At 45.7% G+C, this 17500-nt stretch overlaps 1 protein-coding gene across 1 annotated transcript in view; it reads right to left on the bottom strand.

Moving 5' to 3' along the window:
* Window positions 1-17500, bottom strand: part of LOC307229102 (echinoderm microtubule-associated protein-like 6) — a gene marked incomplete at its 5' end in the record, with an annotated part of 41744 nt that overhangs the window by 1221 nt on the left and 23023 nt on the right. Inside the window, 16 exons of the mRNA XM_079998987.1 lie at window positions 943-1096; window positions 1406-1509; window positions 1732-1894; window positions 1990-2162; window positions 3145-3333; window positions 3766-3880; window positions 4284-4441; window positions 4886-5094; window positions 5823-5996; window positions 9221-9319; window positions 9403-9532; window positions 11108-11186; window positions 11268-11394; window positions 12895-13096; window positions 13453-13620; window positions 17363-17451. Coding sequence (XP_079855113.1) covers window positions 943-1096; window positions 1406-1509; window positions 1732-1894; window positions 1990-2162; window positions 3145-3333; window positions 3766-3880; window positions 4284-4441; window positions 4886-5094; window positions 5823-5996; window positions 9221-9319; window positions 9403-9532; window positions 11108-11186; window positions 11268-11394; window positions 12895-13096; window positions 13453-13620; window positions 17363-17451 — 2333 coding nt within the window. The remainder of the gene's footprint in view (window positions 1-942; window positions 1097-1405; window positions 1510-1731; window positions 1895-1989; window positions 2163-3144; window positions 3334-3765; window positions 3881-4283; window positions 4442-4885; window positions 5095-5822; window positions 5997-9220; window positions 9320-9402; window positions 9533-11107; window positions 11187-11267; window positions 11395-12894; window positions 13097-13452; window positions 13621-17362; window positions 17452-17500) is intronic.

A 17500-nucleotide genomic window follows, 5' to 3' on the forward strand; every position in this document is an offset into this window, starting at 1 on the left:
CAGGAGCACTTCAAATGTTTGTTCTTGAAGGTGGTGCACAAGGTCGCTCCTCTTAAAATAAGGAGAGAGAAGGGGGTGGTGTTGTAGACGCTGGGAACAGGAGAAGCAAAGCTCTTGGAGTTGTGAGGAAGTCCAAAGATCAGATCAGATCAGATCAGTCAGTCAGATCAGATCAGATCAGATCAGATCAGATCAGATCAGATCAGATCATAGGGAAAAGGCTTTTTTTCCGTGAGAACACAACTGGAGACAGGAGTAAGTCGGGGAACCTGCGTCTCTGAAACCAGCCCATCCAAGGTTCAGATGAGTTGAAAACCTCGTTCACAACCGCAGCCAAACAGCTGCGGTTGCCAGGCAACGCGGGATGCATGAGGAGAACGGACGTCCGCTCCCCTTCCCGTCCGGAGCCGCGCTCGTCCACGGCTCAAGCTGCTGAAAAACCTTCAACCCAGAGCGTTGAAGGAGCCGCCGCCGACGACACGGCGCCGAGTCTCAGTCCTGATTTCAGTCCTGAAGTCACAGGAACTGCAAAGCATCCGGCAGCTTCCATTGGGAGTCTTATCAAAAGTATTAATACATGGAAACATGACTCGCTGTGGGAAACGCAACCTGGCTGTGGAGAGTCACACTCAACAGACACCGTTGATATTTCTATCTGGTTTCATAAGGAATCACACTGATTTGGGCAGATTCTGTGCGACGTCCTGAACCTACGAACCTCATCCTGAGGAAATACCAAAATAAAAGGTTTGAGTTTCAACAGCAAAGACTTAATCTGAGGCCTGGTGCTCCACAGGGAGGGATCCTGGCTCCTTCACTCCTAAATATATCACATGTATAGATGAACTGATTTCAACTCAGACAGGAAGCGTCATCACTGATTTGAGCTCAGACAGGAAGTGGCATCACTGATTTGAACTCAAGATCTGAAGTGTCACTCACGTATTTCTCGGCACAGGGGAAGTCGAACAGCTTGATGAGGCCGAAGTCGTCGCCCGTCACCAAGCTGAGTCCGGAGTGCGACACGCAGGCGCAGTTCACGTCGGCCTTGTCAGCGTTACGAGGCCAAACGCCCAGAACCTCGTCTCCCAGGACGCTGGAGGGGACAGACACCCCGAGGTCAGTCGCAGTTAGGCTTGGTGGAGCTGAACTGCTAGTTCTGTACTCCAACAGCAGGTGGCGCTGTGGGGTTTTCATAGCAGAACTCTGCTGCAGTTCAGTGTCGCTGCTTCCACACATCAGACATGAAAATATGTCAAATTGTTCCACAACAACAAATCAGTTCAACTAAATAGAAAGTCTCTCTATAGAACAAATAAAATCTGCAACTAAAGTGAAAGTTAAGGTTCCAGGTAAGATAAAACTCCAGGTCCTGGAGAGACCTACAGGTGGGTTAAGGTCTGACCTGGTCCAGGACGCCCAGGTGATCCGCTCCACGACTCCCGGCTCCGTCTCCAGTTTCCCTGAAGGAACCTGGTGGACCTGCCGGGTGTAGGTGCTGGTGGACACCTGCAACAACACCGCATGTTAACACCTGGACCACAGGCTGCTGTGCCTGGAAAGGTCCTGGAACTACGCTGGAAAATCCCTGGAGCAATCTTGGAATATTCCTGGAATGTTCCTGGAAAGTGTCCTCTAAGCCATCAAGTTTCCCTCTGTCTTAGCATTGGGATATGTGGTTCAAAGCGGCTCCGCCTTGGGAATTGAACCTGCGGGTCTGGCACTCTCTACCTGGATGTGTCTGCTGTCGGCGGCGAAGTCCAGCTGCAGCACCGCGCCGGGGACGTCCCTGCAGTACCCGACCCGGTTCAGGGACGGACCCAGCGTCAGGTCGTATAGGTCCACGGCGCTTTCCACGGAAGCCACCGCCAGCAGCCGGTTGTCTGGGCTGAAGCTGCGACACGGAGCACAAGGCACCCTGACTCAAATGTCTGGTCTCAACAGGAAGTATTCGGTCTAAACAGGAGGTGTGTGGACAGGAAGTAGTACCGGACGTCCTGGATGGGGGCGCTGCGGTCCCTCTTCTTGCCCCAGACGCTCAGGGAGTTGACCAGCAGGACGATGAACTCGCCGTTCTCCATCCCGATGGACAGCATCTCCCCGTTGGGGCTGTAGCAGCAGCACTTGGCGGGATGCCCCACACTCACCTTGTTCACCAGTTTCTACCAGGGAAGGAGACAAGGAGACACGAGACAAGGATACTAGTTAGGAGACTAGTTAGGAGACAAGATAATTTAGGATGGAAGTTAGGGGCTAGGAGACAGTCTAGGACCTGGCAAACAGTCTAGGAGCTAGGAGCCAGTCTAGCAGTCAGTCTAGGAGACAGTCTAGGAGCTAGGAGCCAGTCTAGGAGTCAGTCTAGGAGACAGTCTCGGAGCTAGGAGCCAGTCTAGGAATCAGTCTAGGAAACAGCCTAAGAACTAGATTACAAGCTAGGACACAATCCAGGAGCAAGGAGACAGTCTAGGAGTCAGTCCAGGAGACAGTCTAGGAGGCAGTCGAGGAATCAGTCGAGGAGTCAGTCTAGGAGGCGGTCTAGGAGGCAGTCGAGGAGTCAGTCGAGGAGTCAGTCTAGGAGTCAGTCTAGGAGTCAGTCTAGAAGGCAGTCTAGGAGCCAGTGGAGGAGCCAGGAGCCAGTCTATGAGGCAGTCTATGAGCCAGTCTATGAGGCAGTCTAGGAGTCGGTCTAGGAGGCAGTCTAGGATTCAGTCTAGGAGCCAGGAGCCAGTCTAGGAGGCAGTCTAGGAGGCAGTGAAGGAGGCAGTCTAGGAGTCAGTCTAGGAGCCAGTGGAGGAGCCAGGAGCCAGTCTATGAGGCAGTCTAGGAGCCAGTCTATGAGGCAGTCTAGGAGTCGGTCTAGGAGGCAGTCTAGGAGGCAGTCTAGGATCAGTCTAGGAGCCAGGAGCCAGTCTAGGAGGCAGTCTAGGAGGCAGTGAAGGAGGCAGTCTAGGAGTCAGTCTAGGAGTCAGTCTAGGAGCCAGTCTAGGAGGCAGTCTAGGAGCCAGTCTAGGAGGCAGTCTAGGAGTCAGTCTAGGAGCCAGGAGACAGTCTATGAGGCAGTCTAGGAGGCAGTGGAGGAGTCAGTCTAGGAGTCAGTCTAGGAGTCAGTCTAGGAGTCAGTCTAGAAGGCTGTCTAGGAGGCACCTTGTCGGCCAGGTCCCATATGCGGATGGTGGCATCATCGCTGGAGGAGGTGAAGAGCTCCTTGAAGGGGTGCGACGCCAGCCCCCAGATGCCTCCCTGGGTGTGGCTGTTGATCATGGTGTTGGAGGCTGCGTTCTTCTCCCCCACCTCCATGATCTCTCCATCCTTAGTGCCCACCAGGATTTTCCCCTTGAGGGAGAGAGGAAGAGGCTGATGGAGGTGTGACGGAGGTGTGAAGGTGGTGTGGCGGAGGTGTAACAGAGGTGTGTCGCAGGTGTGACGGAGGTGGACGGAGGTGTGACGGAGGTGTTGAGGAGGAGGACGGAGTTGTGACGGAGGTGTTGAGGAGGAGGATGGAGTTGTGATGGAGGTGTGACAGGGGTGTGACAGGGGTGTGAATGAGATGTTGAGGAGGTGTGAATGGGGTGTGAATGGGGTGTGGATGAGGTGTGACAGAGGAGTGAAGGAGGGGTGGTGTAGGTGTGACGGATGTGTGAAGGAGTATTGAGGAGGTGTGAATGGGGTGTGAAGGAGGGGTGTCGGAGGTGTGTCGGAGGGGTGACGGAGGTGTGACGGAGGTGTGACGGAGGTGTGACGGAGGTGTGACGGAGGTGCTCCTACCTTGCCTCTACAAACCGACCGCACGTTTTCCACCGTTTGTCCAGTTTCCAGATGAAAAGCTCGACAACGTTTCATCTCCTGATCCCACAGCTTCACCGCACCTCCATCCTTAGTACTGAACACAGTATATATACACACACAGCACACAGTGTGTACATACAATATATAGATTGACACAGTACACAGTATGTACACAGTACACAGTTACATTTATAAGGATGAAAGTAAATAGTGACGATCTACAGGAATCTGATCAAGTCCAATATTATTATTTAAATCAAATATAATATTGATTAAAATCTACTCCAGTAGTAGTAGTAGTAGTAGTAGTAGTAGTAGTAGTAGTAGTAGTAGTATCCATCTAATGAACAATTCTATTACATGTGATATAAATGGAGCATCTCATCTAATAAACATCCTCTTACATTCCTGCCACAACAAAGTACTACAAGCCAGGATGACACAACGCAGTACAACCAGTCCAGCCCAGTGTGATGGTGTGGGTGGAGGCTACTTACGGTCTCTCCTTGCCCCCGGTGACGATGAGGCCGTCTCTGAGGGTGGTGTACATGGTGAAGACCGGCCCGCTGTGCGCCCGTGCCACCACCCGAACCAGGAAGTGCTCCCTCCACACGTACACATCACCGTTCACCGCACCACTGAACGTCAGGTTGTTCTGGAGGAAAGGTGGAGGCAGGGTCTACACCATCACCGTCTCTATACCTCCACCTCCGGTACCATCACTGTATCTATACCTCCACCTCCGGTACCATCACTGTATCTATACCTCCACCTCTGCTTAATAAGTAATGAAGTAATAGGTAATACAGTAATAGAGTAATAAACTAATAAAGTAATACAGTAATAAAGTAATAAACTAATACAGTAATAAAGTATTAACTAATAAAGTAATAAAGTAGTAAAGTAATACAGTAATAAAGTAATAAGTAATAAAGTAATAAAGTAATAAAACACCACTGGAAAAGGTGCAAACATGTAAAAACTATCAACTACTGAAGTAAGTCAGAGCCCGACAAAAAGGGTTGCCAAGGCAACGGGGCATCATGCGGCTGGGTCTGGTTGCCCCGGACAACCGCCTCCCGTCACACGGTGAACTCACCGCCCCGAACGCCACCGACAGCATGGTCTGGACACGCCCCTCTTCCACTGAGCCAATCACGCCCTTCTTGTAGATGAGAGCCCCGCCCACCAGGCTCCAGAACTTGATGTGTTTGATTCCAACCGACACGAACTGGGAATCGGAGTCAGGTCTGAACTCCACCACGAAGATCCGCTCCGAGTGGCTCCCCCAGCTGGTCACGCGGGTCCCTGCGGAGAGCGTCCTGGTGACACAGCTCCTGCCTCCTAGCTCCTAGCCTTTCTCCTAGCTCCTAGCCTTTCTCCTAGCTCCTAGCCTTTCTCCTAGCTCCTAGCCTTTCTCCTAGCTCCTAGCCTTTCTCCTAGCTCCTAGCCTGTCTCCTAGCTCCTAGCCTGTCTCCTAGCTCCTAGCCTGCCTCCTAGCTCCTAGCCTGCCTCCTAGCTCCTAGCCTGCCTCCTAGCTCCTAGCCTGCCTCCTAGCTCCTAGCCTGTCTCCTAGCTCCTAGCCTGTCTCCTAGCTCCTAACCTGCCTCCTAGCTCCTAGCCTGCCTCCTAGCTCCTAGCCTGCCTCCTAGCTCCTAGCCTGCCTCCTAGCTCCTAGCCTGCCTCCTAGCTCCTAGCCTGCCTCCTAGCTCCTAGCCTTTCTCCTAGCTCCTAGCCTTTCTCCTAGCTCCTAGCCTTTCTCCTAGCTCCTAGCCTTTCTCCTAGCTCCTAACCTGCCTCCTAGCTCCTAGCCTTTCTCCTAGCTCCTAACCTGCCTCCTAGCTCCTAGCCTTTCTCCTAGCTCCTAGCCTGCCTCCTAGCTCCAGGCTCCTAGCTCCTAGCCTGTCTCCTAGCTCCTAGACTGTCCCCTCGTTCCTAGAGCGTCTCCTACTTCCTTAAATGTCTATATAGATATATAGAACTAACCCTAACTAACCAACGTGTACTCAGGGCGTGTACTCAGTGTGTACCGGTACCTTCCTGCCACCTCCAGATGGTGATGGTGTGCTCCGCCTCCACCCCCACCGACAGCAGCAGTTTCCCGGTGGCGCTGAAGTTGACGCAGCCGACGCCCTTGTTGTGCGAGCAGCGCAGCACGGACAGCGTCTGCTTGCTCGCCGCGTCCCACACGTGGATGGACGGCGCCAGGCCTGCAACACAGCGTAACCATGGAAACCTCCAAACTGGTTCCCATCTCTTATCGCTTCCGACTGTGCGACCCGTCGGAAGTAATCGGATTACTTCCGGCCTCGGTAGAACAAAGTATTACGGTGTAGTTACTTTTAGTTACTTAAGTCAGTAGTAGTTACTTTTAGTCAGAAGTAGTTACTTTTAGTTACTTTTAAGTCAGTAGTAGTTACTTTTAGTTACTTTTAAGTCAGTAGTAGTTACTTTTAGTGAGTAGTAGTTACTTTTAGTTACTTTTAAGTCAGTAGTAGTTACTTTTAGTGAGTAGTAGTTACTTTTAGTCAGTAGAAGTTACTTTTAGTCAGAAGTAGTTACTTTTAGTTACTTTTAAGTCAGTAGTAGTTACTTTTAGTGAGTAGTAGTTACTTTTAGTTACTTTTAAGTCAGTAGTAGTTACTTTTAGTGAGTAGTAGTTACTTTTAGTCAGTAGAAGTTACTTTTAGTCAGAAGTAGTTACTTTTAGTTACTTTTAAGTCAGTCGTAGTTACAATTTTCTTCTCTTCATAATCAAATCAAATTCCGTCTTCATTTTGAAAGTCGAAAAACTGAAGTTATCTGTTCCAATTGGGTATTTTGCTTCTCAAATACAAGCAGATCATATTTGGTCAGCGGAGCGTTTCAGTATTTACACGTCTTTGCATTTTACTTTTGACAGCAGCAGATGATTGAAAGTATCATTTCAATACTTTCATGATGGGCTGTCACACGCCGAGCGCAGGCGCTTAGGGTGTGGTTCCAGCTGCTGCCACCGGGGGCTGATCCCTCCCATCTGGGATCACTGAGTCATGCCTGCCGCTCCTGAGCCCAGCACCACACCCTGCCCTCCAACACCATCAGCTCAACACCATCAGCTCAACACCATCAGCTCAACACCATCAGTTCAACACCATCAGTTCAACACCATCAGCTCAACATCCATCAGTTCAACATCCATCAGCTCAACACCATCAGCTCAACACCATCAGCTCAACATCCATCAGTTCAACACCATCAGTTCAACATCCATCAGTTCAACGCCATCAGTTCAACACCATCAGTTCAACACCATCAGCTCAAACCATCAGCTCAACACCATCAGTTCCAGTCGATGGGACGGCTCCTGACACTTAGTACCAACGTTTCATTTCACATCTGAAGGTGTCACAGTAAATTGTACTACTTCCGTTCCCAGTATGATAGTGAGTGTTGTGTGTTCTGACTGTAGCTGAGAGGTGGTGTTTGAAGGAGGTGAAATGATGTCTCCAATGAGGTGAAGGTCCCAGCAGCTGCTTGGCTCCCAAACTAACTCAACCGCATCAGGCGACTGATCCGTTTGGAGCCGGCGCCACCAGCACCAGGCTCACGCTCCGGATCCGGTCCGGTTCCCGTCCATACACATGCTACTGGGGCGCGCAGCATCCCATAATACTCAGCGGTGAGCCCAGCCTCTACAGGACGTCAGTGAAAAAGTCAAATGAAAAAAAGAAAAAGCAGCTGATGAGCGGTGAGCAGCGTCTTACCTGGAGGGTCACTGAGGTCACCTGGTCACATGACGCAGGGCGGGGCCGCCAGCAGCAAAGGTAAGCAATGGACAGCATCACAAGGCATGATATGAACAGTCTATATGTAGAGATATGAACAGTCTATATGTAGAGGTATGAACAGTCTATATGTAGAGATATGAACAGTCTATATGTAGAGGTATGAACAGTCTATATGTAGAGATATGAACAGTCTATATGTAGAGGTATGAACAGTCTATATGTAGAGATATGAACAGTCTATATGTAGAGGTATGAACAGTCTATATGTAGAGATATGAACAGTCTATATGTAGAGGTATGAACAGTCTATATGTAGAGATATGAACAGTCTAAATGTAGAGATATGAACAGTCTATATGTAGAGATATGTACAGTCTATATGTAGAGATATGAACAGTCTATATGTAGAGGTATGAACAGTCTATATGTAGAGGTATGAACAGTCTATATGTAGAGATATGTACAGTCTATATGTAGAGATATGTACAGTCTATATGTAGAGGTATGAACAGTCTATATGTAGAGATATGAACAGTCTATATGTAGAGGTATGAACAGTCTAAATGTAGAGATATGAACAGTCTATATGTAGAGATATGTACAGTCTATATGTAGAGATATGAACAGTCTATATGTAGAGGTATGAACAGTCTATATGTAGAGATATGAACAGTCTATATGTAGAGGTATGAACAGTCTATATGTAGAGATATGAACAGTCTATATGTAGAGGTATGAACAGTCTATATGTAGAGATATGAACAGTCTATATGTAGAGGTATGAACAGTCTATATGTAGAGATATGAACAGTCTATATGTAGAGGTATGAACAGTCTATATGTAGAGATATGAACAGTCTATATGTAGAGGTATGAACAGTCTATATGTAGAGATATGAACAGTCTATATGTAGAGGTATGAACAGTCTATATGTAGAGATATGAACAGTCTATATGTAGAGGTATGAACAGTCTAAATGTAGAGATATGAACAGTCTATATGTAGAGATATGTACAGTCTATATGTAGAGATATGAACAGTCTATATGTAGAGGTATGAACAGTCTATATGTAGAGATATGAACAGTCTATATGTAGAGGTATGAACAGTCTATATGTAGAGATATGAACAGTCTATATGTAGAGATATGAACAGTCTATATGTAGAGGTATGAACAGTCTATATGTAGAGATATGAACAGTCTATATGTAGAGGTATGAACAGTCTATATGTAGAGATATGAACAGTCTATATGTAGAGGTATGAACAGTCTATATGTAGAGATATGAACAGTCTAAATGTAGAGATATGAACAGTCTATATGTAGAGATATGTACAGTCTATATGTAGAGATATGAACAGTCTAAATGTAGAGATATGAACAGTCTATATGTAGAGGTATGTACAGTCTATATGTAGAGGTATGTACAGGCTATATGTATTGATGTGTACAATATATATGTAGAAATATGTACAGAAAAAAGGAAGCTGAACAGAAAACATGGATGGAAGCAGCTTGAGTCTGTGTTTGGATCTTTCTTCTTCACTCAGGTTGAGTGAAGGTCGGCTGACCTCTGAATCCGGGTCAGACGACCTCTGACCCCGGGCCAAGAGACCTCTGACCCAGGGCCAGGTGACCTTTGACCCCGGTCCGGGAACGTACCGATCTGCCCGGTAGCGATGACGTTCTGGTACTTGGGGTGCTGGTTGACAGTCAGGCACAGGATGTCGTCGGTGTGCTCCAGGTAGAAGCTCTGAGAACCTGCCGGAGAGAGGAACCATCAGGCACCTGACAGGAAGCGGCGTTTAAGCCCCGCCTCCCGTGCCACAGGTTTGAGCACCGACCTGAAGACAGGTTCTGGACAATGACGGTGGCGGCCGTATGGAAGACGATGTCGGTGCCGTCATTCAGGTAGTGCAGGTTGTTCCTGCAGTCGAAGCCTCGGTACCCGAACACGTGCTCCAGAACCAGCTCCTAGTACAAGTACAGTGCTTTGAAAGATAGTACAGTATAGGATAGTGTAATAGTATAGCACAGTATTCTAAAGTGGTATAGTATAGTTGTATAGTATAGTACAGTATATTATAGCATAGTAATTTAGTAATGTAGTCCAGTAGTATATTATGGTATACTACAGTATAGTACAGTATACTGTAGTAGAGTATAGTATAGTAATATAGTATAGTAGTTTACTGGTATAGTATGGTAGTATCATACAGTATAGTACAGCATAGTAGATTACAGTATAGTAGTATAGTATAGTAGTATGGTATAGTAGTATTGTATAGTTGTATAGTACAGATTATAGTATAGTAGTATAGTAGATAATAGTATAGTAGTATAGTAGTATGGTAAAGTAGTCTTGTATAGTCATATAATACAGATCATAGTCTAGTAGTATAGTAGATTAAGGTATAGTAGTATAGTAGATTATAGTATAGTAGTGTAGTAGTATAGTATAGTACATTATAGTATAGTAGTATAGTAGTATAGTATAGTAGATTATGGTATAGTAGTATAGTAGTATAGTATAGTAGATTATACTATAGTAGTATAGTATGGTATAGTAGTATTGTATAGTTGTATAGTACAGATTATAGTATAGTAGTATAGTAGATTATAGTATAGTAGTATAGTAGTATAGTATAGTAGTATGGTATAGTAGTATTGTATAGTCATATAATACAGATCATAGTATAGTAGTATAGTAGATTAAGGTATAGTAGTATAGTAGTATAGTATAGTAGATTATAGTATAGTAGTGTAGTAGTATAGTATATTATAGTATAGTAGTGTAGTAGTATAGTATAGTAGATTATAGTATAGTAGTATAGTAGTATAGTATTGTAGATTATGGTATAGTAGTATAGTATAGTAGATTATAGTATAGTAGTATAGTAGGATAGTATAGTAGATTATACTATAGTAGTATAGTAGTATAGTAAAGTAGTATAGTACAGTACAGGCAGTCCCCGGGTTACAAACAAGTTCCCTTTTTAATGTGTAGTTGAAGTTGTATTTAAGTCAGAACAGTGATGTATGCTTCACATCTAGTGTCATCATGTTTGTCTGAGTATAAAGTATATATTTGACCTCAAACATCTTAAATATAGAAATACAGTAATAATATTATTAATAATAATAATAATAATAATAATAATAATACTTAAAATGGCGAAGACACCGTGGCATTGTTCTCCCTCCCCTTTTGGGAGTCGTACTAAGTACTCTGCCCGTTGGTTAGTACCAACCATTGTATGTAACTCAATTATTTTAAAGGATGTACTTCATGCAGGTCGATACGTTAGTACAACCATCTGTAGCCCCCACTCTCTGTAGTATTAGTACTATAGTATGGGAGTGTAGTACACTATAGTAAGTATAGTAGTTAGTATAGTAGTACAGTAGTAAAGTATGGTAGTATAATACAGTATAGTATTGCAGTATAGTACAGCATGTCACAGTGTACTGTAGTATACACATATATTTGAGTATATCTATCTATCTATCTATATATATATATATATATATATATATGTATATAGTTACCTCCACAGGCTTGTTCTTCTTGGTGATGGTGTTTTTCAACAGTTTTTCGGGGAGGGGGGCAGCACGGCTTACAGGAGGTCTGGAAACACAAAGTAAACACATGGGGGAGGGGCGGGGCTCTCAGAGGGGCGTGGCTCTGGAAAAGGGCGTGGCCAGCTACCTGTCATCCACAGGTAGCTCCTTGTGCTGCAGGTGGGGTTTGGTGCCAGTCATGTTGCGGATGCTGGCGGAGTAGATCTTTGTGACATAGTCGACCGACTTCTCCCGAGCCACGTCGCTGTCGTACCCTGAGCGCAGGAAACAACATGTCACATGACAGGAAGCGACCTCCTGGCTGACAGGAAGTGACCTCCTGGCTGATAGGAAGTGACCTCCTGGCCTCATCTGGAAGCACTACTATCCAACCTCTGTGTTTTATCCTAGACAAAGGATTGTCCAATAATAATAACAATACCCTGATCTCAGACTATTATGGTATGGATTCTGGTTCTGGTTACCATGGTGATGTCATTAAATGTCTTTAAGGAGCATTAAGTAACCCATTACACTGAAGTAATCTACTACATTGAAGTAATCAATTACATTGATGTAATCTATTACAGTAAAGTAATCCATTACATTGAAGTCATCTACTACAGTAAAGTAATCCATTACACTAAAGTAATCAATTACATTGAAGTAATCTACTACAGCATGTAATGAAAAGAAACAGAACAGAAAGAAACTGGAAAGGGTATTACATTGAAGTAATCTACCACAGTAAAGTATTCCATTAGACTAAAGTAATCTACTTCATTGGAGTAATCTACTACATTGAATAAATAGCAACTCCCTCTGGCCTTCCCGGTACTTTTCCATCAGCGTTCTTAAAGCAAACATGTCATCTGTAGTACTCTTTCCTGGCATGAAACCATACTGCTGCTGGCTGATCCCCACCGCTCCTCTTAACCTGGCCTCCACTACCCTTCCCAGAGCTTCATGCTGTGGCTGATCAACTTTATTCCCCTGTAGTTACTACAGCTCTGTACGTCTCCCTTATTCTTGGAAATGGTACCAGTAAACTTCTTCTCCACTCCTCCAGCATCCTCTCCTTTCCAGGATGGTGTTAAACAGTCTCGTTAGGAACGTCACTGCCATCTCCCCTAAACATTTCCATGCTTCCTCAGGTTTGTCATCTGGGTCAACTGCCTTTCCACTCTTCATCTTCTTTAATGCTGTTCTCACCTCATCCTTGCTCATTTGCTGCACTTCTTGATCCACTATCCCCACATCATCCACTCTTCTCTCCCTCTCATTTTCTCCATTCACCAGCTCCTCAAAATACTACTTCCACCTTCTCAACACACTCTCCTCACTAGTCAGCACATTCCCATTATTATCCTTCATCACCCTAACCTGCTATACATCCTTCCCAGCTTGGTCCCTTTGTCTTGTCGGTACAAGTCCCCTTCTCCTTCCTTACTGTCCAACCTCTCATACAACTCGTCATATGCCTTTTCCTTTGCCATTGAAGTAATCTACTACATTGAAGTAATCTACTACAGTAAAGTAATGCAGTTTTCTGAACTTCATACACTGTTCTGTCTGTTCTGATCATAATACTCTGTGTGTTTCTTTATGGAGGTCCAGTATCAGTCAAATAATTTTGATTCTGCCAGTATGGCCCCGCCCTACGCTGGATGGGGAGCCTCCGGTTGTATTCTGACTTTTTGTTCTTGGTTTGTGTTGATCAGCTTGTGATGGACTAGTTCTCCCTCCAGTGGTGCTCTACAGTTATGATCATTTACCTCCATCTTCCTCTGGGTCGTCGTCGGACTCCTCGCTGTCCACCGCTTTACTCTCCTTGTGGCCCCCGGGGTCCCTTGACCAGATCATCAGCGCTGTGTCGGCTCCGCCCACAGAAAGCAACATGGCATCGTCGTTGGTCCAGCGCACGTTGGTGACATTAGCGCTGTGGCCCACGTACTTCTTAAACTTGGAGAACTGACCCTGAGGTCCAAGAAGAGCCATGTTGGAACCACAACCTTCTCTGGAGTACTAGCTCAGTACTCCAGAGAAGCACTTGCTCAGTACTTGCTCAGTACTTGCTCTGTACTAGCTCAGTACTAGCTCAGTACTCGCTCAGTACTATCTCAGTCCTTGCTCAGTACAAGCTCAGTACTTGCTCAGTACTAGCTCAGTACTAGCTCAGTACTTGCTCAGTACTTGCTCAGTACTAGCTCAGTAACAGCTCAGTACTAGCTTAGTACTTGCTCAGTACTAGCTCAGACCTAGCTCAGTACTACCTCAGTACTTGCTCGGTACTAGCTCAGTACTTGCTCAGTACTAGCTCAGTGCTAGCTCACCGTGCAGGGGAAGCTGAACAGCTTGAGGAAACCAAAGTCATCTCCAGTCGCCAGCAGTTTTCGGTCTTTTGTCAGAGAAGCAGCGTTGACCAAGCTGAGGTTCGGCCAGATCCCCTCGCAGGTCGGACCCAGAACTGAGGTCCAGCTGGCCCAGTCCACCTTCTCAAACTGAACACACACACAAAAAAAACTGAAGTTGAATATAATCACAGTGAGGCATGTGATAGGTGGAGTAGGTACACGGTGATATACAGGTATGATGAGTTAAACATCCATCCGTCCATTCTACCTCCCAGCACGGTCATCATCACAGCCGTTTATATTCCACCACAAGCGAACACAGACACAGTACTATCAGACCTGTAGGATGTCTTGTGTGGACTTCAGAACAAACATCCCGACGTGGCTGTGGTGGTGACCTGGGACTTTAACAGGGTGAACTTTAAAAAAGTTGTGCTTAATTTCCACCAACACATCACATGTTCCACCAGGGGAGATAGAACTTTGGACCATTGCTACACACTGTACTAGAACGGATACAAGACTGTCTCGCTCCCTGCTTTCGGGAAATGGGATCTCGTTGCTTCCCATTTACAAGCCGTGCATCGTGCCGTGGAACAGTAGCGACAAGGGACGTAAAGCAGTGGTCGGACCAATCAGAGGCCGCGCTTCAGGACGCTCTTCCTGACGTAGACTGGGACATGTTCCAATTAAGTTCCAGGGACTTCAGCGAGTTTACAGAAGTAGCTACGTGCTTCGTGGCTACGTTAGCGGACAGCATCGTTCCCACGGTGAAAGTTTGGATATTTCCGAACCTGGAACCATAGGTCAATAAATCCATCTGCAGTGCTCTGAATGCTCGCACAGCCGCTTACAACGACGGTCTTGTATCCGGAAATATGAACAATTACTAAGCGGCGTCGTACAATCTGCGGAGGGCGGTGAAGGACACTCAATGGATGTACAGAGACAGAGTGGAGCGACAGATGGAGCAATGGGACACCAGACGCTTGTGGCAGGGGCTGCGGACTATGACTAACTACAACAGCAGCCCCTCCCCAGCCACGAGTGTGGTCGCCTCCCTCGCCAACCAACTGAACTCCTTTTTTGCGCGGTTTGAGTCTGGCAACAGCACCGCTAGCTCGCCGGCTAATTAGAGTTACACCGCTGGGGATGAGCGCATACTCTCAGTGTTTGAGCATGACGTCAGGAGGGCTCTGATGCAGGTAAACACCAGGAAAGCTGCGGGCCCAGATGACATATCTGGGCGAGTACTGAAGACCCGTGCTAACAAGCTAGCTCTGGTGCTCACTAGGATATTCAATGCCTCCCTGGTCAAGTCAGTGGTCCTGTCCTGCTTCAAGAGGTCCACCGTTGTTCCTGTCCAGAAATCACCTCTTCAAACTGCCAGAATGACTACCGTCCGAGAGGTGAGGTGAGGTGGCCCTCACCTCGGCGGTCATGAAGTGTTTCCAGAGGCTGATTAAGGATTATATCTGCGCCTCCCTCCCCCGCACCTTGGACCCGCTGCAGTTTGCGTACCAGCAGAACAGATCCATGGACGATGAGGTCTCCCAGGTACTGCACACCACGCTCACGCACCTGGATGGCCGGAAGGGGGCCTATGTGAGATTGCTGTTCATCCACTATAGTTCAGCTTTCAATACCATAGTCCCCACCAGATTGGCTGTCAAGGTGCAGGGGCTAGGACTGAACACTACGCTGTGTGCCTGGATCCTGGACTTCCTCTCAGGCCGGCCCCAGGTGGTTAGGGTGGGGAGGCACATGTCCAGCTCCCTTACTCTGAACACAGGATCCCCCGAGGGCTGAATCCCCCCAACTGTACTCCCTGTACACACATGACTGTGTGGCCAGGTCCAGCTCCAACACCATCATCAAGTTTGCTGACGACACCGTGGTGGTGGTGGCCTGATCACCGACGGCGATGAGAAGGTCTACCGCGAGGAGGTGGCTGACCTGTCACTCTGGTGCCAGGACAACAGCCTACACCTGAACGTCAGCAAAACCAAGGAGCTGATTGTGGACTTTAGGAGAGGATTACAACCAAGGACGCACACGCACGACTTCTGTGGACAGGGTGAGCAGCTTCAAGTACCTGGGAGTCCACATCACAGAGGACTTCACATGGACTTTACAAACAGACACTCTGGTGAGAAAGGCGAGGCAGCGTCTTTACCACCTCAGGCAGCTGAGGAAACTCAGGGTCTTGGTGAGGATCCTCAAGTCCTTCTACTGTGGAGCGGTGGAGAGCATCCTGACAGGCACCATCACTGCCTGGTTTGTACTGTACTGCTCAGGACAGGCGGGCCCTGCAGAGGGTGGTGCCTTCAGCTGAACGTACCACTAGAACTACCCTCCCCTCCCTGCAGGACATATACACCAGGAGGTGTAGTAGCAGAGCTGCAGCATCATGAAGGATCGTCACCACCACCACAACGCACTGTTCCAGCTGCTGTGGTGGAGCAAGAGCCTCCACAGCCACACAACGAGAACAGAGACTGAGACGGAGTTTCTACATCAAGACATAAGAACTGTCAACGCTGACCTCACCAGGGGTCCTCACTGCCTTACTGTACTGTATGGAGCATACTATACTGCATACTGTATCACTGTACTGGGTTACTGCATACTGAACTGTATGCTGTATCACTGTACTAGGTTACTGCATACTGTACTGCATACTGTATCACTGTACTGGGTTACTGCATACTGTATCACTGTACTGGGTTACTGCATAATTTACTGTATGCTGTATCACTGTACTGGGTTACTGCATACTGTATCACTGTTCTGGGATTCAAGATTCAAGAGGTTTATTTGTCACATACATATACATATTTTCATACATATACTACATCCTGTAATGTATTGCTGTTCTGTTGGGTGTTACTGTATTGCTGTGTAGTACTGTTGTGTACTGTACTGTATATCTCCATACTCACTCTATTGACATGCACTTTACTGCACATATGTGTACAAACAAATAGTGTATCCCACATACATAAGTCTGTTCCCTTCACTTGTATTTTGTGCCCCACCTTGTAGGACCTTTTTGAGTCTTTTTTTATTTGTATTTGATGGTATTGATATTATTCTATTCACTAAGTACTTTACCTTTTAGGAAGCAGTTCCTTTCAGTTAGTTGCTAGGTAGCAATTAGGTTAGATATTATGTTGAGTTTACTAACTATTGTACATCATCTCTAAGACATTTCACTGCAAATATGCATGAAAGTATGTATATGATGTATAAGTATGTATATGTATGAAAGTATGTATATAAAGTTAAGTCTGTATATGTATGAAAGTATGTATATGTATGAAAGTATGAATATGTATGAAAGTATGAATATGTATGAAAGTATGTATATCTATAAAAGTATGTATATGTATGAAAGTATGTATATGTATGAAAGTATGTATATGTATGAAAGTATGAATATGTATTAAGTATGTATATAAAGTTAAGTATGTATATGTATGAAAGTATGAATATGTATGAAAGTATGAATGTGTATGAAAGTATGTATATATATATATGAAAGTATGTATATGTATGAAAGTATGTATATGTATGAAAGTATGTATATGTATAAAAGTATGTATATGTATGAAAGTATGTATATATATATATGAAAGTATGTATATGTATGAAAGTATGTATATGTATAAAAGTATGTATATGTATGAAAGTATGTATATGTATGAAAGTATGTATATGTATAAAAGTATGTATATGTATGAAAGTATGTATATATATATATGAAAGTATGTATATGTATGTGACAAATCACACCTGTTTCAAAGATTCAAGTTAAAGAGGTTTATTTGTCATAAACCTCTTTAACTTGAATCTTTGAAACAGGTGTGATGTGTTAGACAGGTGTGACCTCAGAGACGCTGATGTTTTGTCTCCTCCCACGAGGAGCTTCAAAAAACAGCTGTTCTTTGGCCGCGGTGTTGACCTGCAGCAGTTTCCCTGTAAGACATGTTAAAATACTTTAAAATACTTTGTAAGACGAGAAAAT

The sequence above is a fragment of the Zeus faber genome, assembly GCF_960531495.2.
Source record: "Zeus faber genome assembly, chromosome: 4".
NCBI lineage: Eukaryota > Metazoa > Chordata > Actinopteri > Zeiformes > Zeidae > Zeus > Zeus faber.